The sequence below is a fragment of the Pseudomassariella vexata genome, assembly GCF_002105095.1.
Source record: "Pseudomassariella vexata strain CBS 129021 chromosome Unknown BCR38scaffold_2, whole genome shotgun sequence".
Lineage (NCBI taxonomy): Eukaryota > Fungi > Ascomycota > Sordariomycetes > Amphisphaeriales > Pseudomassariaceae > Pseudomassariella > Pseudomassariella vexata.
The window spans coordinates 3,633,459-3,659,009 of NW_024467957.1; the positions used below are offsets into that span (position 1 = coordinate 3,633,459).

The 25,551-nt window shown below is 50.6% G+C and overlaps 9 protein-coding genes across 9 annotated transcripts; 4 read left to right on the forward strand and 5 right to left on the reverse strand.

Moving 5' to 3' along the window:
- Nucleotides 1–304: 304 nt before the first annotated feature.
- Nucleotides 305–1,982, forward strand: BCR38DRAFT_504115 (uncharacterized protein; the record flags this gene model as incomplete). Its single annotated transcript, XM_040864893.1, has 4 exons — nt 305–803; nt 869–1,579; nt 1,705–1,734; nt 1,764–1,982. Exons 1-4 carry the CDS (start codon nt 456–458, stop codon nt 1,980–1,982), a joined length of 1,308 nt encoding a protein of 435 aa, XP_040720452.1. The 5' UTR covers nt 305–455.
- Nucleotides 1,983–4,547: 2,565 nt separating this feature from the next.
- On the reverse strand, nt 4,548–5,561 carry BCR38DRAFT_333337 (uncharacterized protein; the record flags this gene model as incomplete). The annotated part of the gene is made up of 1 exon (XM_040855218.1): nt 4,548–5,561. One exon carries the CDS (start codon nt 5,559–5,561, stop codon nt 4,548–4,550), a length of 1,014 nt encoding a protein of 337 aa, XP_040720453.1.
- Nucleotides 5,562–11,407: 5,846 nt separating this feature from the next.
- Nucleotides 11,408–11,689, forward strand: BCR38DRAFT_422282 (uncharacterized protein; the record flags this gene model as incomplete). Its single annotated transcript, XM_040859504.1, has 1 exon — nt 11,408–11,689. A coding segment is annotated over one exon (282 nt), but the record flags the coding sequence as incomplete, so codon positions are not given.
- Nucleotides 11,690–13,191: 1,502 nt separating this feature from the next.
- BCR38DRAFT_422284 (uncharacterized protein) lies at nt 13,192–13,541 on the reverse strand. The gene has a single exon (XM_040859505.1). The coding sequence runs from the start codon at nt 13,411–13,413 to the stop codon at nt 13,198–13,200; it is 216 nt and encodes a 71-aa protein (XP_040720455.1). The 5' UTR covers nt 13,414–13,541; the 3' UTR covers nt 13,192–13,197.
- Nucleotides 13,542–13,884: 343 nt separating this feature from the next.
- On the reverse strand, nt 13,885–14,446 carry BCR38DRAFT_422285 (uncharacterized protein). The gene has a single exon (XM_040859506.1). It carries the CDS (start codon nt 14,378–14,380, stop codon nt 13,937–13,939), a length of 444 nt encoding a protein of 147 aa, XP_040720456.1. The 5' UTR covers nt 14,381–14,446; the 3' UTR covers nt 13,885–13,936.
- A 59-nt stretch (nt 14,447–14,505) lies between these two features.
- Nucleotides 14,506–16,005, reverse strand: BCR38DRAFT_107788 (uncharacterized protein). Its single transcript, XM_040853347.1, has 3 exons — nt 15,723–16,005; nt 14,968–15,669; nt 14,506–14,912 (listed from the first exon to the last, which is right to left on the reverse strand). The coding sequence occupies exons 1-3, from the start codon at nt 15,811–15,813 to the stop codon at nt 14,632–14,634; spliced, it is 1,074 nt and encodes a 357-aa protein (XP_040720457.1). The 5' UTR covers nt 15,814–16,005; the 3' UTR covers nt 14,506–14,631.
- A 703-nt stretch (nt 16,006–16,708) lies between these two features.
- On the forward strand, nt 16,709–18,163 carry BCR38DRAFT_334417 (caspase domain-containing protein; the record flags this gene model as incomplete). Its single annotated transcript, XM_040855315.1, has 2 exons — nt 16,709–18,071; nt 18,138–18,163. The coding sequence occupies 2 exons, from the start codon at nt 16,709–16,711 to the stop codon at nt 18,161–18,163; spliced, it is 1,389 nt and encodes a 462-aa protein (XP_040720458.1).
- A 1,068-nt stretch (nt 18,164–19,231) lies between these two features.
- On the forward strand, nt 19,232–20,433 carry BCR38DRAFT_333987 (S-adenosyl-L-methionine-dependent methyltransferase; the record flags this gene model as incomplete). The annotated part of the gene is made up of 3 exons (XM_040855275.1): nt 19,232–19,604; nt 19,871–19,898; nt 20,049–20,433. Coding segments are annotated over 3 exons (786 nt in total), but the record flags the coding sequence as incomplete, so codon positions are not given.
- A 473-nt stretch (nt 20,434–20,906) lies between these two features.
- On the reverse strand, nt 20,907–21,975 carry BCR38DRAFT_406109 (uncharacterized protein; the record flags this gene model as incomplete). Its single annotated transcript, XM_040858015.1, has 2 exons — nt 20,907–21,484; nt 21,549–21,975. The coding sequence occupies 2 exons, from the start codon at nt 21,973–21,975 to the stop codon at nt 20,907–20,909; spliced, it is 1,005 nt and encodes a 334-aa protein (XP_040720460.1).
- Between the last annotated feature and the right edge of the window lie 3,576 nt (nt 21,976–25,551).

Sequence of the window (25,551 nt, forward strand, 5' to 3'; positions counted from 1 at the left end):
TTAGAGTCCCGGCCGAGACGACGATCATTCAAATCAATCAGGTCATCTGTCAACCACGGTAAATTTTGTCTTTGACTTACCAACCCATCCCGTGCAGGAAACCCCAATCCTTCCGCTTTTCGCGGCAGCTATTCGCGACTTGCGCGTCCTATTTGGGTAATGTTTCCTTCTTCTACAAGACAAGTGCGGCTGATGGGTTAGCAGGGCAGACTGTTCCAAAACACGGCATGTCAAGGCTCGCCAGTAGGCATAGTGAATAACCGGGTTGGCAGCTTTAAATACCAGAGTCGTGCCGCAGTGGGTCGCAAGTTCGTTGTTTACGTCTTTCTCTCGTCGAGCTTGCAGTTTCTGATAGACTTATTTCTTTTTTCAACATAGGCGTGTTTGGATTTCACCGTGACATGCCTACTTCCTCAACCCAGAGAAATGTCCTTTCCGCATCCTGAACGCCCAAGATGAAATTCAACCTCACCACCCTTGCGGCCCTCGCGCTTCTCAGCACAGCTGCGCCCCCGGTCGTCGCAGCCCCAACCCACCAATTTGACCAATTCTTCCCCGGCTGGGACAGCATGCTGCAAGAGCTCCTCCGCGAAAACTGCTCCGCCCCCTACGCCCCCTACCGAACAGGCAACGTCGACTTCAACGCCGGATCGTCCTCCCTCGTCACCCCCGTCATCGAGTGCATCCTCTCGCAATTCCCCGAATTCCGCAAGGCCGAACTAACCGCCAGCGCCGTGATCCTAGGTCTACTCCCTTCCATCCTCATGGGGCTCGGCAGCACCGCCGCTGAGACCAGTTACTGGGTTTGAGAAGACCCGGCCTGGCTTTTTTGCTCGCGGCGGGAAGTCCTGCAGTGGACATGATGAAGGGGAGCGAGTTCACGGAGACGGTGGCTAGGTTTGTGGAGGGGGCCGAGACGATTCATCTTGTTCTGCCGAGGTGGAGTCTCGGAGCTGTGCCGCCGGCGTGGAGGCCTGTGATTAGTGTGCTAGAATATCTAGTCGCCGGAGGCGCCGTGGCGAACGTAGTCATGCTGGCGTACCAGCTCGGCGTGCATGCTATTGTGGTGTTTGCGCCCGAGACGGTGTTTTTGCTGCCTCTGTGGACGTTCTTTGCTGTGCTGATCCATCTCGCCGGCGTTTTGTCTCTGCATTTGCGTGTGCGTGTTGTGAGGGTGCAGGGGGGGCACAAGAAATATGTCGAGAGGCGCGGCACGGGGTTCGGGGAGTGGGTGCCAGAGGAGGTGGTGCCATCGGCGTTTCAGTCGCCCAAGAAGCTGCAGTGGCGGGAGGGAGAGAATGCGTTGTTTGAGATGATTACGTGGTTGTTGGGCGTGGGAACCGTGACGCACATGGTTCTTGGGACGCTGGTATTGTCGAGCATGTTGTTCTTTAGTGTCGTGGACTCGGTCACGATTGTGGCGAGGTATATGGTGAGTAGTATTGCGTGTCGGGCTGTGTTGAGGTTCGAATTGAGCGGGATGAGGGAGGGGACTAAGTATCAAGGGGCTGAGGGGCGGCAAGAGGAGGAAGAGGTTGAGCTTACTCAGGGCAGCAGAGTAAATAGTGTCGAGATGCGGGTATGAGTTCGGGAAAGGGAGGAGAGTTGATTTTGGTTTCAGTAGAAATGCTCATTTATTTACCTTCTATGCGGCGACTTGTATTAATTATTGTTTCTTCCGACGTTGCAAAGAAACTGCTCAAGTCCTGGCTCTTCTACAGTCCCGAAGTACATGTAAGTGTTGCGTACAATTCGACGATTAGAAATTAGCCTCGACTTTAGTAGGGGGGACTTGGGTGGTCAACAAGAATGGGTTTCCGGAAGTAGTGCTTCCTGGGCTTGGACTTGGACTTGGTGGATTCATACCAAGTGGATATGAGATTCAAGACAATATTCCAGAACAGTCATGGCTCAAACAATCCGAAGACTGTGAATGTGCTTGTTGTGGCTTCATGAGATACTGGTCCAAGAGCTCCAGATGACCGTCTCGAAAGAAGTAGCTTACATGTAGATTACGACTGAAGGTTAACTCCTTAGCCCCTTTGAGTCTCCTGAAAGTGGTATAGCATGAGGATGGAAGTAAATGGAACTTGCCCCTCAATGTAGAGTCAAATTCGCCGAGTCGTGTACTTGAGCGCACGGTAACAGCTTCAGTGGCGTCCTGGCTCAAATTATACTTCTCTCCAAGAGACGCCGTCTGGTGCCAGGGAAATATTGACCTGATACGATCCCAGTTGGATTATTGCGCTAGGATCTGTCGACTTAAGACTCCCCTGATTGTGTACCAACACGATTGATTTAACTTCCAGAGCCCAACCGATAAAAACTGCGTTTTGTCCTGAAAAGGAGTTTGGGGGGTTGCGCTGAGCGCTATGTATGCTGCCCTCAGTTATTGCCGGGGGACCGCCATACCAAGCTACAAGACAGCTTAAAATAACCATTCGGAATATCGGCTCCCTGGTGATGAGAATATCTTCCACCACCGTGCTCCTATTATGCAAGGATCCGTTACCGTTTGCCGCAGCCGAGACATTATGTTTGGATCGATGCACTCTGCATAATCAAAGAAACCGGAAGACTGTAAACGCAAGGTTCAAAACTCGGCATGGGAGCAAGACTTTGGAATTAACGTTGCGGCTCTTTGTAAAGCCCATCTTTGAAAGCACGTCTCAGACTTCGCATCGCATCCAGCACATAGTCAGGCGTACCTATTTTGCAGATTTTCATCTGGACTTCGAAATTATGGAACTAAAAAATAGACACGGCACTCTAGAGGACATGTAACTCCTGTGTCTAGCAAGCAGGAAACAGCCCCGCCAGTACAGTCTAAGAATACAGTTCATGAATTTGAGTTACTTTGCAAAAGTCGCAATTCGCAATGTGTGCACAGGCTGTTCATGGAAAGGAATAGACAACGAAATTGAACTGATACATCTGGCAAAAGCCGGTGGCACCAATATCTTTGCAGTTGCTCAACTACGACCACGACCAGTCATCTAGGTTGTTTTGTAAAATTGAATATAGCTGCATCTCGATTCTTTATTTCGCATCCGGAAGTCTTGAGACTACTGTGTCGACAAGTTCTCTAAGCAGATTCAATCGATAAAGCAAGCAGTGAGTGTTCGTTTAGTTCTACAAAGGCCGGAGGCTGCCCAAGTACTAATGAGTTCTGAAATCGCGAATTAACGTGAATGTACACCGAGCTGGCTACCCTTACATAACCTCGTATAGAAATTTTACGATAGTAAAACCACAACGCCGTAAATCAATTGAAACTACTCTGAATCTTCCTCTCCAGAAGATGGCAATGCGATCTTACAAGCTCGCGCATTATGCCCAGTCCCGTTGCAAATACCACAGCGCCTCGGACGCGTTTCAACACGCTTTGCGCGACCACCATTTCGGCGCTCTTCTTGCTGTATCTGCGTCGCCAACTCCCTAGAGTCCCGTAGGTCCTGTCCTTCTTGGAAAATAAGTGATTCTCCTTCCCGTAATTGCATTTTTTTAGTCCTCCGGCGCCGGCTTAGCATCTTATTTGCCTCTCGAAGCTCAGCGCACTCGGCCCGTACGAGGGCGAGCTCGTGCATTATCATTTTTGCTCCCTTCGCAAACTGGTCGACAGCTGAGAAAATATTTGCGTGCGACGAACCTCGAGGCCCAGCGCGTTCCAATCGGCCCTGCGTTACGTGTCGCGCGGATAGAATTTGCTATTACTTCCACATCAGCAATCCGGGGCGGAAACGCTCGTGTATCTAAGTCCAGTATATACTTAATAATAACCTCCTCTTCTAATTCTGTCATAGTTTGTGAATTGGGCAAAATATCGCGTCGGAAAGGTACGCCGTTTTTACGCATTTGGAGGGTACTTCGGGGGACTTAGTACGTTTTTACCGCTTATCGGAGACTAAGTTTTTGGTCATTTTTGAGAGCTTGAAGGGCCAGTATCAAGTCTGCTTCGTTGTATGACTTTGCCATAATTGTTTGTTAAGAAAATCAAAGATTAAGTTGGCCGGTCGCGTTGGCGCATGAAAGTGGCCAGCTCGGTGTACATTCACGTTATTATAAAGGTAGCGAAAACAGAAGAGTAGATGCTCTTAGCCGAAGACTAAACGAACAAGCAATACCTACAAATACGTAGGCTATTCTAGTAATTACTAACGAAGGGGATTTTCAACCTTTAATATAGAGTTGGACAATATGGGCCCTGTGGGCCATGTGGGTCCTATACTTGCCACTATCGCCACCTAGAACGGCGACCATCCCCACATACCTCTATTACGAGAAATGTGGCAAGGATAGAACATTCCCTACTTATCTATATGCTTCTACAACTTGTCTGAATTAATCAGCAAGTCTACCATTCATTGACTATATAAGAACCCTTTTGTTTCCATACATAGACCCTCGAAGAGAGGACCAGAGTTAGCTACAATACATACAGGTTAGGCATATGTGCCCTCCTTTTGCTCCTTCAACGGGAACATAAAATCCAAGTTATAGCTTAACGCTAATACTCCTAATCCGTCGCCGAATAGCTAGCTACATGGTTACTCAGAGCCATCGACTTCCAGACCTCTCACTGTCCCATAAATCGAGCCTACCCACAATAGTACCACGACAACGGAGAACATCCAAAACGCCCGTTGCATATCTCGTTTTCCAGATTCGCTGAGTCCTTGAGGCCATAGCTCATCTCCTGGCACAGAGAGAGCAACTTGCATCGACGAAACAGCGAGGGAAACACTGGCAATCACGAAAAGCAAAGGCAGGGTCGCTCTCGCCACGAAATCGGTGTGAGACCACTGAGGAATTTCGTAGAACCAGATCGTGCTGGTGTGCTGGGGACGAAATATTCGGACGGCCCAGTCCAGTCGCGAGAGACGTAGCTGTCCGTAGTGGTACCGCTTTGCAACGCTCTCGTCTCCGAGGTCGCGAAAGTGGCGAATGAAACTTGACCACAGGAGCCAGTCGACATCCTCAGGGATCAGATAAGACTCCTTTACCAACATGAAGTCGAGGCGATGCGGTACGAGCAACGCATATGACCGCAAAAACCCTAGTGCAACCGAGCGGTCGAAGGCTGAAGTAGCAGCTTGGGAAAGTCCTTGGGAATACGGCGCAGAAGTTTCCCCCATCCTAGGGTGTAGATACATAGTCCAAAAATCATGGTTGAGGAGGAAAACTGGAATGGGCTTTATGTAGATTTTGTCGCCGCCCCAGACGAGATGAAGTCTAGGGTCTTCCGCAGGGACAAGGCTTCGGCCCTTGACTCTTTGCCTATGGAGCGCGTCAATGTTTTGGCCGGATTTCCTGGCAACTAGCCAAAGTTGATCGTAAAGTTCGTTCAGGAGTGGAGTTTCCAGTTGATTGGACAAATAGTCGCGGACTTCGTCGAGTAGAAGATTAACTGCGGGATCTCCAGGTATATGTGTTATATAATGTGCATCGTTCTCATGTAGATGTGTAGGGGTTGGTATGCTGATATCAGAAGGCTTCAAAAGTTCTTTGTTCGGAGCACATGACTGCGGGAACGGAGTCTGAGAGCCTGTAGAAATAGCCATCGTGTGTCAGGCACGACAGCGAGGTTGGCGAACGTAAGGGTGTGAGCAGCAGGTGCCTTGTATTTCGAGCCCATTGGTGTTCGACAAGGCACGAAGCGGCAACACCTCGGACGGCGCCGGGTATGTGGCTGCCTTAGGCTACAACAGGTCAGCTGCAGCCGGTACAGCCTCGACATCGAGAACAATGAGTGACAGTACTACACTTTGCTTTAATGTACTGCAACTGCATCGCACGATTATCGACAAACTGTTTCTGTACATTTTATGCGTATCTGCTCCTCTGTTCCCACCTGGTCCTTTACAACAATTGACCGGACCGACCCCTCTAGTGAAGTGGGGCTGACGGATCTAAAGAAACAATTGCGATTTTCTCCATCCTCTTTCTCTCAATGGCATTATTCTATGACATGATCACGTACCTTGTCGTCTTTCTCCTTATGATCGCGTTCCTCTATGACCAACTCACGAAGAAGATTCCGACCCGGGTCGACCCCCGTCAAGCCCCAAAATCGAGATTTGGGCTTGTCCCGGCAGGGCCGCATAGTTCACCTGTCCGTGCCGGAGGGATAGAGTAGGCGTGATTCCTCGCTAGTTAATTGGAACATTTCTGACACGCCTAGTATCGTTTTCGTCCATGGCCTTGGATCTAACCCCGACACGACGTGGCGAGCGAGGTCTGATGTACCCGAAGAAGCCCTGCCGGATAGTGAGCGGTATTTGACCTGGGTTAGCGACTTCCTTCCCAACGATTTGCATACAGCGACCCGAGATATCCGCATGTTCTTCTATAACTATGATTCATACTGGAAGAGGGATGCAATACACACACGGCTCTCGCATCTTGCCAATGTTCTCCTTCAGCACATCAAGCAGATCCGGGAGTCCGAGCAGGTGAGTAATGACAATGTATACGACTTTGGATTGCTGCTGACGGCCCGGCCTCCAGGAGCGAAGCCGGGACCTGATTTTTGTGGAATACAGTTATGGGGGTCTAGTGATCAAGCAGGTAAGTGGCAAATGCTCTTCTCTAGTCGCGAAATCTGACCATGGTAGGCACTTGTTCAAAGCTATGCACGTCGAGGCCCAAGCCACGTTACCGAACATATCAAAGCGATCCTCTTCTTAGGTACGCCGCATCGTGGGTCTAGCTTCAGTGTATGGGGACGGCTGGCGGCGCGAGCTCTCCAGCCGCGCGGTTCCAACCCTTCAATCCTAGCCGAAATAGAGTACGATTCGACTTTATTGCTAGACTTGCACAGGACATTTGTCAGTATCGTTCGACATGATTTATGGGTGTTCAACTTTTTTGAGCAACGATCGACGCAACTTCTTCGACTATGGTTCATCCAATGGCAACAATTCGTAAGTAGGTTACTAAGCTGAAGAAAGCATTCTAACAGGAGATCTAGTGTGTTCGTGAGTCATCTGCAACGTATGATGGACCACATGTTGAAAACATCGGCCTGTCCGTGGACCACTCTGGGCTTAACAAGTTTGGTTCGAGAAACGAAAGCTATAAGATGATCCTATCGAAGCTTCGCAACATCACGGCATCTTCAGCTCGGTCGGTAAAGCACCACTACGCCGTCCCGCTCGAGACCGTATCAACGTTTACCCAGCGAGACGAGTTATGGAAACAACTTGAGGAAAAGCTGCAGATACGACATGAGAAAGCAAGTGTTCCGTATGGGGTTACCATTCACGGACTAGGTGGTGCTGGTAAATCCCAGCTGGCGCTAAAGTACGCGGAACATTATCGAGATCGTTATAACCCAATTTTGTGGATTGATGCGACAGATGAGGAGGCGGTCCGATCGAGCTTCAAAAGATGTGCTGCAGAGCTGGGTCTCCCGGAAGAGCAGAATAAGAGGCAAGGCTCTGCTCTCGCTGATGCGGAGGCTGTCCAGGCGGTGCTCCGATGGCTCCGCGACAGAGTGGAGCCGGATGATGAATGGCTGTGTATCGTTGATAATGCCGATGACCTCCGCTGGGGAATTCAGAAGATAATGCCAAAAGGGGGAAGAGGAAAAATTATTATTACTAGTCAGAACACCTTGAGCCAAAAGCTAGTTTCCGGGGGGTGCGAGCAGCTTAAAGTCGATATCATGTCGCCGCTAGAAGGAAGGAGACTTCTTCTCCAACATCTCAAGCTGGATGTAGTCTCAGCACCCGGAGAAATCCAAAACAGCTGCGATAAGATGGCGCAAAAGCTTGGATACCTAGCACTTGCTATTGACCTTGCAGGCGCCTATATTGGCAACGACCCTGATCGTGAGGGTGCTCTGACGCAGTATCTAGCAGACTACGACACGCATTGCGACGAGCTCTTGCAAATGGATAGTTTTCGGGGACTTTTGCCAACGGAGAAGACAGTGTGGACGGTATGGGACACGACACTCCAAAGAATTACGAGAGAGAACCCAATACTACAGCCTAATTTGCTTTTAACATTTCTTGCACACTTCAAGGGCACTATTGTTCAGGAGGAGATGTTTCGACTAGCAGCTCTTGGCTGCGCTTTCGTCGATGATGAGCTCGTCGAAGGAATACCTACAGAGCTTCGAAAACTTTTCTTATCTAAAAGCGGTGAATGGGACAGTTTCCTATACCGGCAGAGCTGCAACGTACTGCTCCGCTATAGCCTGCTGCAGCTTGTGGACGGTGAATGGCGTGGCGTCATGATGCACAGGCTGGTTCAGTGGCGGGCATTACAAAGCGAACAAAGTCGAAGATGGGGTTGGTGGTATATAGTGTTTATACTGGCAGCGTGCCAACAACTTAGCGAGGACGAACGCCAGCCCGAATTCCGTCGACATTTGATAGTGCATCTCCCACATATTTCCGAAATTCGCGGTAATTATGGTGTAGATTCGGAGAGGCAACATGATTTTATACGGAGCACGTTGAGTAGGGTTTTTTATAGTGAAGGCCGGTGGGAGGAGGCCGAGGAGCTGGAGGTGCAGGTGATGGAGACGAGCAAGACGAAGCTCGGGGTGGACCATCCCGATACACTTACGAGCATGACCAACCTAGCGTCGACGTACAGGAACCAGGGCCGGTGGGAGGAGGCCGAGGAGCTGGAGGTGCAGGTGATGGAGACTCGCAAGACGAAGCTCGGGGCGGACCATCCCGATACACTTACGAGCATGACCAACCTAGCGTCGACGTACAGGAACCAGGGCCGGTGGGAGGAGGCCGAGGAGCTGGAGGTGCAGGTGATGGAGACTCGCAAGACGAAGCTCGGGGCGGACCATCCCTCTACACTTACGAGCATGGCCAACCTAGCGTCGACGTACAGGAACCAGGGCCGATGGGAGGAGGCCGAGGAGCTGGAGGTGCAGGTCATGGAGACTCGCAAGACGAAGCTCGGGGCGGACCATCCCGATACACTTACGAGCATGGCCAACCTAGCGTCGACGTACAGGAACCAGGGCCGGTGGGAGGAGGCCGAGGAGCTGGAGGTGCAGGTCATGGAGACGAGCAAGACAAATCTCGGGGCGGACCATCCCTCTATACTTACGAGCATGGCCAACCTAGCGTCGACGTTTTGGAACCAGGGCCGATGGGAGGAGGCCGAGGAGCTGGAGGTGCAGGCCATGGAGACTCGCAAGACGAAGCTCGGGGCGGACCATCCCTCTACACTTACGAGCATGGCCAACCTAGCGTCGACGTACAGGAACCAGGGCCGGTGGGAGGAGGCCGAGGAGCTGTTTTTGCAGGTGATGGAGACTCGCAAGACGAAGCTCGGGGCGGGCCATCCATCTACACTTACGAGCATGGCCAACCTCGCTTTAACTTGGAAAGCTCAAGGTCGACAGGCAGATGCTGTACCATCCCCCACCACCCCACCAGTAACACCACCCCACCGGTAACGTTAATTGAGCACAATACTGCAAAAACACTACATTTTTACTTACACATAATTCCGTACATATGGAAGCTATTTATACCGTAGTTATACCATTATGTAGCTATTGTTATGGAGTTTAAGAATATCGCCACCTTTCGACCTTACGATCACTTTGTGTGACTACAGCGGCCGGCAAATCATCGGCCGTAGCCTCTGATTCTGATGAATCAACCCCTTCATCCTCAACTTCCACAACTTTCCCATTATTGGCTGGTTCTTGACGGTTATTAGGGGTTATAGGCTCCCCTGCAGCTAGTGCTTCTGATACTGTTATAAAACGGCGATTCGGATTTGGCAATGACTTGCGCTTTTTACCCCTTTTCAAGCGGTCTAGTTCCTCCTGTAATGCCGTAGCCTTAGTGCGTTCGGCTACCAACTCTGCCTCTAAGGCTTCAACCCCCTTGGTAACCTTCTGTAGCCTATAGCGGCTATGTGGGCTTGATTTGTTCGCAAAGTTGCGGATTTGACGGCTCGTACGGGGTGTAGAATCACTGTCAAGTCCAGGGGCTTGTGGCGGCGGTGGAGTGCCCCTTTTATCAACATATACCTGCATTTCTGGATGCCGTAGTGCCTTGGCCCTTTAAATTGGCCAATTTCCAGTAGTTCTCCAGCCAGATTTAATGACCTTATCGGTTATAGCCTTGCGTGCAGTACTATAACACCGGATAAAGTTGACTTTATCAACTGGCACCGCATCCGTCATTCTATCCAATTTACTAACTTCTGCCCTATAGGCCGACTTCAATACGTTAATGGGGCCATTTTCATTTGGCTGTAAGCCATGGTAAGTGTGTGCCGGTAAGTAACAACAGTATACATTGTGCATGAAGCACGTAGTCATCCACTCATCCTATATAGCCCAGTTAGTACAGTTATACTGCAATAACTAGAAGACTTACAGAGGCGTGGGATCCATGGCCATCTAGTATAATTAGCCTAGCATCAGAGGGGTCTTCTGGCTGCGTCTGAGGCAAGTATACGTCAATAAGCCACTGATGGCCTATATGGTTGTCTGTCCAGCCATTTGGTGACGTTATATAGCGCCAGTGGGGACAGATCTCTCGGAATTGGTCAATGAACCACTGTTTTTGGAGCTCTGTGCCCTTAAGCACTATACCTGGCTCTAGAAGGCGGCCATCGGCTGTAGTGGCTTCAATAAAGGTAGTCCAACTACGACCCTGTGAGCTCTTAATTATAGCCTTCTGTTGGGCGTCAGAACTCCCCAATACGAGCCCGCCAAGGCCTATAGTATAGTAATTAGCATAGATAATTGCCTAAGAGACTAAGAGATAGTTAACAAAGCCAGCCATTATGCCTCCCTAATCGAAATTAACTGTATTTTATGGCTTAATCCAGCCGTATTCTCTCTCACGGATATCAAAGTACCAATGTACGGCTTTTGGTGTAAACGAGTTAAATCGAGCTGTCTCCTGCTTTCTACCCATCTTGGTACGAATTTCTGGATGTCTACAGACAAATCGGTTGAGACAATTCTTCCCTAATTCGTTGGTATCCCCCTGTTGAGCCAGAAGTGTAGAAACGCAAGCGCGTACGTGATTGTGCGTAGGGGCATATCCCAAGAATTTTACGGCTGCCGGAACTCCGTAGTACCGATGTGGAGTATCGTGTAACCTTTCTAAAAATGCTAGATTGAAAACTCTATTCAATTCGCTATTTATTCGTGCAATCGGCTTGTAAATAGCTTCAATTTCCATTAAGATCCGTATAATTGAAGTTGAAGTAATTATAGTGTAGGTGCTGCTAATTTGGTTACCGGTGGGGTGGTGGGGGATGGTAGTGTTAATGCAGGGCTGTGTGCAGGCTTAGCAACGAGTCCTAGGGCCAGAGCATCTAAATACTCTGTCGACTCAAGCATCATAGAAGATTGGAGCATCTAGAATACATGCCCTTTTGCTCTATAATTATGAGCTGTTAGACTTTCTTTACTTATGTTCTGGTTAACCCGTTATTACTCAACTTGTTGGTCTTGAATTTTCCTTATAGCCTACATTTATCGTGCATTTTCTCGGGCGTTGAGATTCAACACCGGCTCGGTTTAGATGGTGACCACATCACCTTAATCAGACCATATATTTATTACACGCCACTGGCATATCCTGTGAGTCGGCACAGTCTCTCCTTAGTGCTGGAGCTATTTGAAGGGCTAAGTCCCCTGATATCTAGAGTTTTATGTGCTGGTGTTTTTATTAGCTGCTAGCATGATATGCTTGGACCACGTACCATGATACGTAAACACATTAATCATCTTAGGGGTAGCGGTGCCTAGGTACCCTTGAGATAGTATCTCGTCCAGGCTTGTTGGTGATCCTGCACTGCAGACTTGCTGCAGCCAAAATGGTGGCAGATAATGACAGTACTTCTAATTACATTAGTTATTCCAAATAATGGTATAAAAATCCGTCAGAAAACTCAGTATTGGATCTGGATATGAGCCACATCTAACAGCAAGATGATATGAACATATTCAGTTTCACCCAACCTACGTCCACAATAATCACTAACGAAACAAACGTAGATTAACATATCCGGATTCAAGCTGATTGTTTGAAGAAATAGAAAATATCAGTAAAACGAACAGAACTTTGTCTTGAGGCACATAAGGGATATTGAATACAAATACGAACATCTATGTCAATCATATTCGTCAGCACGGTAAAGCTACAGTTCACGAAAAAGCATCAGTTATCCGGATCATATTGCAGATAACATGTCACCAAGTGATTAAAATTCAATGGATTGTTTAGGGCGTGGCTGGGAATTAATGATAGTTACTCTTATAATCCTAGGCTACTACATAGATGACTTGCAATCTGTTGCGGGAGTAAGTAGGTAAACCGTCCCATTCTGAGGAAGCCCATATGCCATATAGTTTTCTTGCCCAATTGAAAGAATTTTGTGAGTTCCATCCTTTATGTCCCCTACTATTATTGAGCGCCAAAACTCCACCACTTCATGCATGTCACCACATTCGGAAGCGAGGCAGACTGGAAAGCCTTACACTGCAGACAAGCTGTAGCCGAGTGTATTGAGCCGCGATTTTTATAATTTCAAGACGCTAGTTTGGCTACAAGTTCAGGAAACCTAACACTCTCATCCCGGTTCAATTTGAATGATTGAGTCAGGCAAGTGTGCTCCATCACCATGGACGTCGTCTCATCAGTGGCGACCATAATCGCCATATTGCAAGGAGGTCAAATGCTCATCCAAGTGGGCGGGGCCTTTCGCGAAACGTTCCTGAAGAAGGAAAACAATCACTTACGCGTCCAAGACTCGTCCCTCTGGGTGGAAAACCTCGGTGTCTTCATCGAGGAAATCGAGGCGTTCAAAACGAAGCAAATGCAATACCATGTTCCATCCGCAAAGATCAACGACGTTTTGGAGGCATGTTACTCCCAGCTGAGCCGGCTGCGGAAGAATCTCGACGAATTCGGCGTCTCTCAAGATAGAGGCAAGTTTCGGATCTGGATGAGCAAGATCAAGGAGCGCTTCAGCCAGCAGGAGCTGCAGCAGATAGACACGGCAATTCAGACGTTATCGGCGCATATGAGTCTATACATGAATTTGATTGCCAAGTCAGCCATTCCCTTCTGGATAAAGAGCCCAATCGTGTCCTGTAACCAATAATACTGACGGACTCGTTGGTTGCAGGAACTCGCACATTGAATACAACAAAGAAATGATGGAGAAGCTGCAGCAAGTGTCCAATCACCAGATTATGTTCTTCTCTGATACGGTGGGCGAGATACAAGTGATGAAAACGGCGGTGCTGGACTTGACCAGCCGCATGGACAAATTGTCCGTTTCTTCGATCGATACCCAAGCAGCAGCAACAACCCCCGATATATCCAGAGCCATCACCATGGTTGTAAATGATACTTCGGACACGACGCAGGTGGGCGAAGTCCACCCCGGTTTGAACATGATTTTCCCTGGTGTCGACCGCCATTACAATATAGCCCGGTCCGTCGCCGGCCGACTACACGCCTGGCTCACTTCAGCAGGCACCGCCAACCCCATCCTGTGCATGATCGTGAAGCCCCTGGATCCCCCCAATGTCCAGCAGCCGCACGAGCACGATCGGACTATCCAACATCTGTGCACCTGCACCTTGAGACTCGCCATGGGTGCCGGATTCAAGTCCCTCCACTACAACGCCCTCTGCATCCCCCCAACACAAAGCAACATGACGGATCTGATGTCGGGCCACGGAACCATCGCTCACGCCATCTGGTGGCTCAGTGCCGGGATGCAGCTCGATGTGCCCTATCTAGGCGAAGCGGAAGCCCCGCGCATGCCATGGAACGAGCCGCATAGGTTTGTGCCTGACGTCGACGCCTTCGTCGAAGCGGTGCAGCGGTGGAGTCGAGAAACGCAGAAGCCAAGATGGCTGGTGCTGTACATGCTCTCGATGACGTGCACTACTGGCACCGACGAGGATCGGGAGTTATACCAAAAGCTGATCCGGGGTCTGGTGGGACTCTGCAGAGAGGGGAGCATGTGCATGCTGTTCGTTTCGAGCGAGCCTAGCGACCTGGTTCGTGGGAATTTTCCCTCGGATGCAATCCTCGAGTATCCGTACGATGAGTCGACGGTTGTGGATCTTGAAGAGTGGGAATTGGAGTTGAGTGAAGTCATGTTCTCGGAGGACGAGGACGACGTTGATATGGAGGACGAAGGGAATGATAATGGGAATGGCGGCAACAGTGATGACGATAAAGATCTGACAGAGGAGCAACGACTTCACAAGACGCAACTTAAGAGGGACCATGAGGAGTACTATGGGGCCGGTGAGAACTTCCAGTATTGGTAAGTTAGCAGCATGGCAGCACATAATTCTGGCTTTACTATGGGCGTGCCTGTTACTGGGTGTGATACCCGGTGGCGACATGGATCAGTGCTTGGCCAGCAGACAGAGAAATACTGCGCAGGCATGTTTCAGGGGCAGTAAAGTGGGCATGGAAAATTTTATGAAGCAATCAAGAGAATTGAATTTCATCTCGCCGTGTTCGTAACTTTCCTCAGCATCTGTCCTAAGTATTCCTGTACTTAACCTAGATCCGGGTTATATCTTGTGTACTTGTCTCATACGTCTAACCTTCTCCGCTGACTTGCCGTGTTGTGCATGCGGGCAATCCAGTCCTAGTCGTCGTAATAGGCCTCCTCGTACTCTTCTTCATATTCCTCTCTAGCTTCTTCAAGCTCCTCCTGGTCGCTACTGCTTGCATCCGAGTCCGCGGCCTCGGCCGCAGCTTTCTCGTAGTCCTCGCGCGCGGAAGCGACGGACTCGCGGTCGCTTTCGGACACCCGGTCGCCCTCCACGTCGTATTGGGGAACGCCAGTATCATAGACAGGGGCGACGTCAGACGGTGCAGCTGCATAGAGAGGCACTGCGGCGGGATGGTGCTCATCGTCGGAATCATCTTTGTTCAATTAGCAAAGCCCATATTGTAATGGGGGATAGAAAGGGGTTTATACCTAGCGCATCGGCAATTAGTGCACCCCCGACGGCGCCGAGAGCGATACCACCAGCCGCACCGAGGAGCATGCCACTGCTACTATTCTTTTTCTTCTCTGTATGTTCGGATTCCCCATGACCCCCTCCATACGGGTTTCCCTGGTAGTGGCCACCATGGTCGCCGCCGCCGTGGCTTCCGTAGCCGCCATCACTGTGGCCACCATAACCTCCATTGCCGTGGCCATACTCGCCACCTCCATGCGATGCATACCCAGTCTCAGATTCATGACCACGGTTCTCACCACCAGGCGCACCGATATGGGCATCGTACACTGGGGCTTCCCACTGCGAGCGGCGCGTAGCTTCCTCTACGTAGTACCATCGCTGGTACTGGTGGTCGTACTGTGGGATCCAACCTGCAGGAATTGGTGGTTTTCCTGGCGGTGGTGAGTAAGCTGGCACAGCAGGCGGGCCGAGACTCTGATTGCTGCCATACTCTGGTCGCGGTCCAGGTGGCGGCGGAGACGAGTACTGCCCAGGCGGTGGAGGAGACGAGTACTGTCCCGGTGGTGGAGTCGAATATTGACCATAACCTTGCTGTGGGGGCGGGTATTGACCTCCACCGTATTGTTGGGGCGGTGGCGGAGGTGATGAGTACTGACCCGAGTGCGAAGGCCCAGCGCCGCCCGGGTAGCCGGCGTGGTCATCATAGCCCCGCTGGCCTGCGATCAAGTTAGCATTGGCTGTGACGGATACGACGGATGTGAAAACGTGCCTGAATAGCCGGACTCGTCATCCTTGCGGCGATCGGATCCGACGTTGAGGTCGTCGAACTTCTCGGCGAGGCCTTTAAGGAAGGATGACATTTTGAATTTGAGGTGGTGTCAGAGATGAATGGCGGGATGGAACGCTGTTTGGAAATCTCAGAGGCGAGTTGGCTCAAATTGGCTAGGAGTTGGTTCTTGTTGTGTTAAACAGCATGGTCACGACTGTCAACCCAGGGCATTAGATATAATGTTTGCGGCGTGGCCACCGATGGCCCGCATCCCACCTGCGTGCAGAAATTGCGAAGCCGCAACTTGCATACAATTGAGGGGGGGTTGCTTGGCCAAGCATTGGAGCCCTCTGACGAGAACCTCACAAGTACAAACATCTCAGCACAGACGCAGTCGATCGATTGTCAGTACGAGTTGAGCAATAATGCCTCGTTTCTAATAAGTCCGCCAGTGGAAGAATCACACCAATCCTGGATCATCCGATGTTGGTGTTAATACCTCGTTGGAGTCCTCCCACTGCTCCCATCCCAGCCTGCGATCTGTTCGATGTAGCGCTTGGTGCGCATGTTGGATGTGTGCCTATCCCCAGCCGTGATGCCGAGTAAAGGGTCAGATGAAACTCCAATAGGCTCATCCCGTCGTTTGAACTCCCTAAAATGGGCTGCTGGGAGCTGCAGGCATCATCGTTTCCGGCGACTTTGTCGTTCTGGTCTCCACTAAGATTAAGCCTTGATGGGCCGTTACTTCAGCTGCCCCGCCCCCCGCCGTCATCTGCGACGCGTATGCTGCGCCTCGTCCTGTCTCGAACTCCCTTCCTTCAACTTACCTTCATCTTCGTGCACTTACAACACCTGGCTTCTACATCCTCAGAGGATTCTGACCTCCAAATTCTTTTGGTTCTCCTTCATTGATTGACCGTGCACCTTTCGCTCTTGAATCTCTCGGCTACGCTCATTCCACCTGCCGTTGCAAACAGCAACTCACTATGTCTTGGGGAGGCCCACCACCGAATCAAGGCTACGGAGGCTACGGCGGCGGAGGAGGAGGAGGATACGGTCCTCCTCAACCACCGCCGGGTCAATGGCAGCAGCCGCCGCCGCCGCAGCAGCAGCAGCCAGGGTACAATCAATACGGCGGTCCTCCTCCTCACGGACCCCCTCAACAACAGTATGGCCATAATCAATACGGCCCGCCTTCGCATCACCAGCCGCCGCCCCAAAACAGTTATCCAGGAGGATATGGCGGACCTCCTCAGCATCACCAGCAGCCCCAGTATCCCCAGCATTCCCAGCACGGTTATCAACCTCCACCCGGCCCGCCTCCGCCGGGCCTCGATCCTTACGGCTACAGACAGGGTGGCCAAGGAGGACAGGGAGGATACGGAGGCGATCACCGCACCGCGCAAGCTCCCCCACACGCCGCACAGCAGTTTGGACATGGCGCACCGGCCGGCTACACATTCCAGTATTCCAACTGTACTGGAAAGCGCAAGGCCTTGCTGATCGGCATCAACTATTTTGGCCAAAAGGGCGAGCTGCGCGGCTGCATCAATGACGTCAAGAACCTCTCCGCCTTCCTCATCGAGCGATACAATTACAAGCGCGAGGACATGGTCATCTTGACGGATGACCAGGATCCGAATGGGAAGATGTATCCGACAAAGGTCAACATTATACAGGCGATGAAATGGCTGGTTAGCAATGCGCAAGCAGACGATGCACTCTTCCTCCACTACTCGGGTCATGGTGGGCAGACTAAGGACCTAGATGGCGACGAGGAGGATGGAACAGACGAGGTCATCTATCCTGTTGACTACCAGCGGGCGGGCCACATCGTCGACGATGAGATCCACTTCACTGTGGTTAAGCCGCTGGGGCCGGGTGTCAGACTGACCGCCATCTTCGATTCATGCCACTCCGGTTCCGTCATGGATCTGCCTTACATGTACTCCACCAAGGGCGTACTGAAAGAGCCCAACCTAGCCGCCGAGGCGGGTCAAGGTCTGTTGGCCGCTTTTTCAGCCTACACCAAGGGCGATATGGCCGGTGTCGCGAGCACCATCTTTGGCTTCGCCAAGACGGCGTACCGCGGGGATGATGCGTACAAGAAGACCAAGCAGACCAAGACTTCGCCTGCTGATGTCATCATGTGGTCTGGCAGCAAGGACGACCAAACGAGTGCCGATGCCACGATCGCTCAGCAGGCTACCGGGGCCATGTCCTTTGCTTTTATCACCGCGATCAAGCAGAATCCGAAGCAGAGCTATGTTGAGCTGTTGAATAGCATAAGAGATGTGCTGGAGACGAAGTACTCGCAGAAACCACAACTATCGTGTAGCCATCCTCTTGGTAAGTTTGACCTAACATGCACTGTTATCCCTTCGATGTGAGAACTCGATACTGACTGTTATATAGACACGAACCTGCTTTTCGTGATGTGAACTGGGGAGTTGGTAATTTGGCTGGGATAAGTAAAATAAAAAAAATTGGAAAATGGGAAAGAGTAGGATAATGAAAATGAATGGGTAATTCACCACAAGCTGGGAATGCCTCTATTGATTGGGATCCACAGGGGCTTGCTGCCTGGCCGCAAGTTAACACCGGAAGATGCGGAGCGACGCCAATAGGGACCGATGAATCAAACAAAGCCTTCCGTTGTAGGGGTGGCTTCCGGCTTGGGCATGTACTATACGACTAACCGACTTGCTGCGAATCATCTTGGTGGATTTATGCTACTGCATCAATGGTCTAACGCTGGCCATCAGAATGAAGTCTAGTGCTGCAGGTTTAACGGCTCTGTACATGCCTCCCAAACGGAGCAAAGTTACTGGAATATTATCTTCCGTGTGCTTCACGTTGGATTAGTCCATTCGTAACAGACTTATCGCCTAACATCGTTTGCAAGGTAAGCAGTGTTTCTACAGTATTGTGATATATTCTTGTGTGGATTGGTAGATATTTTGTTATGTTCTAACCTAGTTCGATCTAAATGCTGCGAGCAGGATGCAGTCAAGTACGGACAATACCATTTCGGGTCAACCTATGCCTAACTAGACGACCTGCGCCTGCATACAAGACAGTGGTACCTACCACCGATTGCATGGGTCAAATTTGTGTTCCCAAATTCCTTACCAATCCTAATACCTTGTGCTTCACATGATATGTAGTTATGGACGGATCCCAGGGCAACTATAGTGACTTGTCTCACAAGCAAGATCCAAATGGGGTCCAGTCACAAATTCCACACGTCAGTCGCTTCTCTCGTATCTTAAGTATAACCGCTGACGAAAGAGCAGCCCCACCACGGCGTACAAGACCCGGTCGATGACAACAACCCCCCCTCAGTTCATCGGCCATGGGCAGCAGACTCTGATCTTGATTATGTCCTCCAGCTCGACAACGAGTTCGACCTACGCCACCTAATCGCTCCCGCAGCGCCCGACGACGAATACTCCCCGGAGTTTGAAGGCCGCATTCCCACTGGCGCCACCATCGCGGATACCACCTCCGTCCAGCGGAACGGATGCACCTGGCAGGCTTACAGGGAAGACAAATACTTCCTTCCCAACGACGCCGTAGAGCAGGAGCGACTCGACCTCCAGCACGAGTCTTTCAATTTACTGTGTGACCGCAAACTGTCCTTCGCGCCCTTCCGTCGCGATCAGCCTTTCACCGTCCTGGATGTAGGCACGGGAACGGGGATCTGGGCCATCGAGTTCGCGAAACAGTATCCGCATGCCAAGGTAATTGGCACGGATCTGTCGATTATTCAGCCGTTAGAAGCTGCCCCTGCGAATTGCCATTTTGTACGAGAGGATGTCGAGGATGAGTGGACGTTGGATGAATTATTTGATTTCATCCACTTGCGGCTGGTATTCACGTGTTCTATTCCCCCTTTGCTATACTCGAATAGGAAGGCACAATTGATGAAAGCTTGGCCCGCACGGGGCACCTGTGGCTTAATGGGCGGTGCAGGCCTCGACTAGCAATTACGCTAGTAGGAGCGTTCTGTTCGCGTCCTAGAGGCCTATACCGCCGTAGGGGCCACAGATGGGTCCCTTGGCACTCTTTTTATTAAGAGGGAAGCTATTACAGAAGTATATACATAATCGGGGTTGTGGTGGGAGGGGAAGCTGTTGCGGGAGGAGCCTTTTCCGTACCTCTGGAGGCGACAACGTTGTCGACGATATTGTTATGGGAAGTCGCGGGTGACGAGCCCAGATGATCGGGAATTCGTCTCGGGGTAATAACGGCCCGAGGGTGTGGCTCCTCCCGCAATGGGTCCCAATAGAACTAACTATTTAACGATCACCAGGCCGTGATGAGAAAGCTGTTCGACAACTTGCGACCGGGGGGCTGGGTCGAGTATCATGATACCGTCTTCGAGATCGAGTCTATTGATGGTTCATCTCGAGGGATCGCGCTAGAGAAGTGGTGTAAGCTTCTCAATGACGCGGCGACCGGCGTGGGACGGGACTGGGGTGTCGCGAGGAAGTGCAAGAACTGGTTGATCGAGGCTGGCTTTGTGGACGTCGTGGAGAAGCAGTTCTGTTGCCCAATCAACCCTTGGCCTGTCGACAGGAAGCAGAAGCGGATTGGCCAATTCACTCATACGAGTCCAAATCATTTGGTGGAGGCGGTTTCTCTGAAGGTCCTCCAACAGGGATTGCACATGGACCTGGATACCGTGAGGGACCTGTGGTTCAGGTAAAGATGGACTTGGCGAATCGTGAGATCCATGCTTATTGGACATAGTAAGTTAGTGAACTGCAATGTGCTTACAGATTTTCTGACAGGCTTGCAGTTACATCGTCTACGGCCGGAAACCTGGTAACGGACAAGCCGACATAGATAACCCGTGTTTGGGAGTCCCGGGACAGAACAGATCTGGATGAGAACGATTTGATTTAAGCACAAGAACAGTCGTAAAGGACGGCATGGTCACTCCTCGCAAAGCTGCATCTGGAAGAAATGGAAATTGACTCTGTACATTGGGTATATCCTTCCAGCCGGCATCCTTCCTCCGCAGTTGTCAGCATTACAAATTTTATATCTCCACGATGAAAGGATCAAGTCTACACCATTACTTGTACGATCATCCAAGTGCTGCCATTTCTCCACATGCATTCGTACACCGGAAGTTCAAATGCACCAACAAACAACGCACGCTCTAAAAACTCAAACTCATTGGCGCTCAGTAGCCAACTCGAACTTCATTGGCCCCGAATCCACCTCGTGTGCAGCTGGTGACATCGCCGATACTTCCTGCGGCCAGGTATTCTGTGCGTGTGTGGGCATGTACGTGTGCGTGTGCGCATCCGTATACGGCACATACGGGGCAGGTTCGTAGGCAGGTGCGTAAGCCGTGTTATCCTGCGGGTCCTGCGGATGGTTCTCTGTAGGAGGCGGACGATTGTGGTCTTGCGGCTCGGTAGTCTCAGGAGCTAAGCTTTTCTGGCGCCGACTCCGTCTGCCTAGGAAATAAGCCGCGGCTACGGCGCCGATGACCACGAGTGCACCGATTGAGACGCCGACTCCGATGCCGGCTTTGGCGCCGGGGCTCAAACCCAAAGTCGAAGCCGAAGCCGAAGACGAGGATGTGTTCGAGCCCGCTGTGACACTCGGGATCCCCGAAGTCCCTGCCGTGCTCCCGGGCGATACTGAGGTCCCGGTACTGGTGGTACTGGTAGCACTGGTTGTTAAGGTATCGACAACGGCGGTGTCCCATTCAGGATCGGTTGACTCTCGCCGTAGAATGGGTCCTTTGCGGGTTTAGTCTTGAGAATCATTTCTCAATCAAGGTCGAATTTCATCCAAGGTACTTACCATAAGCATTCACCCAGTCGCCCGCAAGAATAGTCGTCGCCGTGTTCCCCGACGACGCCAGTAAATCCCCGCTGTAACTCCTCACATCGACAACCGTGACCGTCGACGAAGCAAACTTGGATCGGCACGCGTCGATGTCTTTTGCCCGCCGGTTGGCGATAGTGGTATACCCGCTCGGACAGCAGGTGGCGACCGACACGCCGGTGGTGGACGCGTCAGTTGTGATGCCGGCGATGGTGTAGCCTGAGAAACACACGCCTGGTGAGTAGTAGGCTGTGTAATTACGGTTGAAGCTCGATGGAAAGCACGTCGTCGTGTCTTCGTATTGGTACCACCCGCCCACATTTTCGGCGTAGTAGAGTTGATTGCAGTTGCTGGGTGGGGCAAACGTTGTTGTCAACGCGCCCATGTTTGACGACGTCGCCATGGTGGCTAGCAGTCTTGCGCTTTCTCGCAACCTTATAGCGTAAATACAACTCAGCAAAGAGATGAAGTAACGGCAGAGAGAAATGGGGACGAGAACTTGCGGAATTCGGGAACGAGGCACGTAATAATTTGTTACGTGGACCTCATCCCATGTGCCGCAACTTAGTACAACAATGCTCTAAGTGGACCTTCATGTTTTTCGTGATGTGATTTTCGCATTATGCTGTTCTGGGCGGCTTGTTGGGGGCGTAGCGGCGGCCCATGCCTTCCAATCATTGGCTCCAAGCCTTGTATTGTACCAGGGGTAGGAGATAGCGGCAGGTTCTGCGACGAGATGCTGATCGCACTAAGCCTCGCGACCGGATCCCCTTGCGAAGGATTCAGTAACCAGGTACTTGATTAGCCCTTGCATACGACCAAATATAGTGTTGGCAACTAGTCAGTAAGCACTACAGTAAGCACTACAGTACACTAGTCGAGGCGATGAGAATTAGGAAAAGATCTTCAAACCCAGCAATTTGAATGGCCTTTCGACTCGGTCGACTTAATGACTCCATTGGCTCCACTTATACCACTCACACTAACTAAAAGACACGCTATTTCCCTCGTATGTTTGGGATAAGTAGTATTCACACTCAAGTAATCCCACCGACGTTGGCTGATTTATTGAATTGCAGCAATCTAACAGCTTGCTGTGTCTCAGCCAATGGCAAAACAAGTGCCTGATAGGGCTCAGCCGCCTGGTGATATTGTTATAACAAGATCAGACTGCAAGGTGCGCTTAGCCCTGCTTCAAGCTGGATACGGCTGGGTGGCGGAGATGCAGGAGTAGCAAAGAGTAGGTCCGTCCTTACCAGTTAATACAGTTCGACGACTGCACCATAATTTGATACTCGTTTTCATCCCTAGGTACTGATAGTAATGCGTACACCCCTGTCCTACCAGGATGGATCAGCTGCCAAGCGACATTCATGTTCTGCCCAAGAACTGTAACAGAATGGTTGCCCTGGCAGGAAACCGACATCAGCGACAAGATAGTACGGGATTCGAGGGGGATACAACAGCTGAAGAAACACTCATCCAAGCTGCAGTTGGAGACCGACGCGTACCTGCAGGAAAAGCTGGCCAAGACGAGATTGAACCGAGAACAGGACGACCTGATGTCAGACCTTATAACTACCAAAAAATACCTCATTCTACAGCGAGTGGGTCCCTCGTCTTTTGACGGTCAATTTGGTCCAACACCTGAAATACACAGAAAAAGTGGTCAAGTGGCTCGACAAGAAAGTGATCTGGTATAAAAGAGCGATGATACTATGCAGCACCTCAGCACCACGGCCGAAATCCGGCGGGGACAGGTGAAAGCGGAGAGCCTGCTCCAGCTGTGGGAGAGCAATAGGCGTGCCGTCAAGTTCAGCCCCGATGGACGGAAAATGACGATGCTGTTGGGGTTCACCAGTCCGCTGCAGCAGAGGTTCATATCGGACTTATTGCAAGTTATGACAAAGCAAAGGATTAAGCGAATCTCTGATCTTCCCAAGTCCAAAGGAGTGAATGTAGCCATAAGGGCCTTGGGTACAGAAAATTATGCCTTTTGACTACGTACTTAAGTCAGTTGCTGATATACCAGAGGTTTCGGTTTCGCTCCTGAAGTTCTAATACTTGGCTGTTGCCAAGGGTTTGGTGCACAGGATTCATCCATAATTACTCAACTGGATGTAGTAGCGGAAACCTGGAAAAGACAGCTGTTGAAGGTCAAAGGTTTGTACGGTGCCGCTGGTCTTTCAGGGGACGCGAGAAGAACTGCTTTCGAAGTCGAAATTAAAAATCAAGCTGCTGCATTTGTTGCTGAAGTGATGCGGGACGTTGGTCCGAAGTCGAACGATGGATGTTGATGAAGTAAGAGTAGACCGTCTTCAGTGTTGGGCGCTTGTAGCGGGAGTTTTTAGGTTTGCAGTTACCTTTTCACAGCCCACGTAGCGGGGCGTACAGAGGGCGTTGAAAATAAGGATAAAAAATGAGCGAGAATATAAATAGATCATTAGTGAAAGAGGTGATTAACCACATTTACCCCCTAATAAAGCGAACACATTGAATGCCAAAACAGCGGCGAGACGATTCGGCATCTCGCTATCAACGCTCTCGAGACGCGACCATGTCTGCATTTCGAAGCCAGAGGCCCAGCGTGTTAATCAACGATTATCTGAATATCAAGAGGATTTAATCGTGGAGACGACCATATGAAGAAGCCTGCGGGAGGGCACTCTCGAAGCGCTCACAAACCGCCTTCACCCAAGAGATACTTAGTGTCCGCCGGGGGTCGGATGGATCTTGACCGTACACAGGGTTTGCGGCTTCATCCGGCACTACGAGGCTATATGCACCAACGTTGGGTGCGAAGTGCCTCATGGGCTCACGATAGACTACACGCTGTTAACAACCGCCCTTATCGACCGCGTACGCCGCCGGTACTGTATCTAACTTAATCACGAGAATAATATGAAAGAGACTGGAGTTTATGGGGCCGAATAAGAAGGAGGCCCTGTCATTAGTCACTTGCAGACACGCAAGGTACGGATAGCCAAGCCAATAGCTACCAGCTTGGTTGCGATTCTTTGAGTGTATTCCCCTTGCCGGCGGCCATGCCACCCCAGCCTTCATTTTCAAAGGAAAATCGGTGAAACCGCAGTGGTTTGAGGACAAGTGGCCCTAGTATATCTACTACCTAAGTTACTGATTCTCTGTAGCTGCTTGACATTGGCTGTTTTTCGGCCCTAAAGTCGCGGTATCGATACTAGTTACGGGAGTATACCGATCTAGTAGCTAGCGCGCCTAGAAACAGGGGAAGTATACCTGCGTTGTACCCGCCGCTAACTTCGCGTTACCAATTAAAGTATTGAGTTCAGCTAGCGCTGGAGTAGTCTTTACCCCCTAAACGAATAAACATTGCAAAATAACCCTGATATCATGGTTCCCGAGCTATAGCCTAACCTGTGAGAGGCGTGGTTAATATACGTTTCAGTTAAGTATCCTACTGACGAATATGTCAAACTTGAAGAAGAAATAAGAAAGGAAACATCTGTCCTCCAAAATAACGCATTAAATATACTTGTGTGTACATCAAACTTGCAATAACCGTTGCTTGTTGTCCAGTCAATTGAAGTTGAACTGGGGTTGGAGGCCGTAGATGTTTCGTAGGGTTCGCCATCATGCTAACAGGAGTGTTACCAAGCCTAACGGAATGAGATCCAGAGTCATTTACTGAAAAGGCGGGGCCTAATTCCTTACCAATCTTCTGCATCAATCTCAGCGCTACTTTGTGGCAAGGCCTTGCATATCTCTATGAGGCGGCAGTAACATGCCGTCTAGTTAGTTTCGATGTTAGCGCACCCTGCTGTGGAGTCATGTACAAATCTTATTCCAGCGAAGTATAATTCAACATTGGCATATAAAATAGTAGAGGGAATATAACGTACGTGCAGCAAAGTCCAACTCAATTCACTTTGATCGGAAGCGCAGAATATCTTGTAGCTGAGCATGTATCTCATTGCTTCAATGTCGTTGCCATGTATTGCGT

What these genes read in the sequence shown, in the direction of transcription:
- BCR38DRAFT_422285 (XM_040859506.1), bottom strand. Translation starts at nt 14,380, where the DNA reads ATGTCGCCACCGGGTATCACACCCAGTAACAGGCACGCCCATAGTAAA.
- BCR38DRAFT_422284 (XM_040859505.1), bottom strand. Translation starts at nt 13,413, where the DNA reads ATGTTCAAACCGGGGTGGACTTCGCCCACCTGCGTCGTGTCCGAAGTA.
- BCR38DRAFT_107788 (XM_040853347.1), bottom strand. Translation starts at nt 15,813, where the DNA reads ATGTCATCCTTCCTTAAAGGCCTCGCCGAGAAGTTCGACGACCTCAAC. An exon ending in TGACGAGTCCGGCTATTCAG is followed by an intron (nt 15,670 to 15,722) that starts GCACGTTTTCAC and finishes ACTTGATCGCAG; the next exon opens with GCCAGCGGGGCTATGATGAC. An exon ending in ACTAATTGCCGATGCGCTAG is followed by an intron (nt 14,913 to 14,967) that starts GTATAAACCCCT and finishes AATTGAACAAAG; the next exon opens with ATGATTCCGACGATGAGCAC.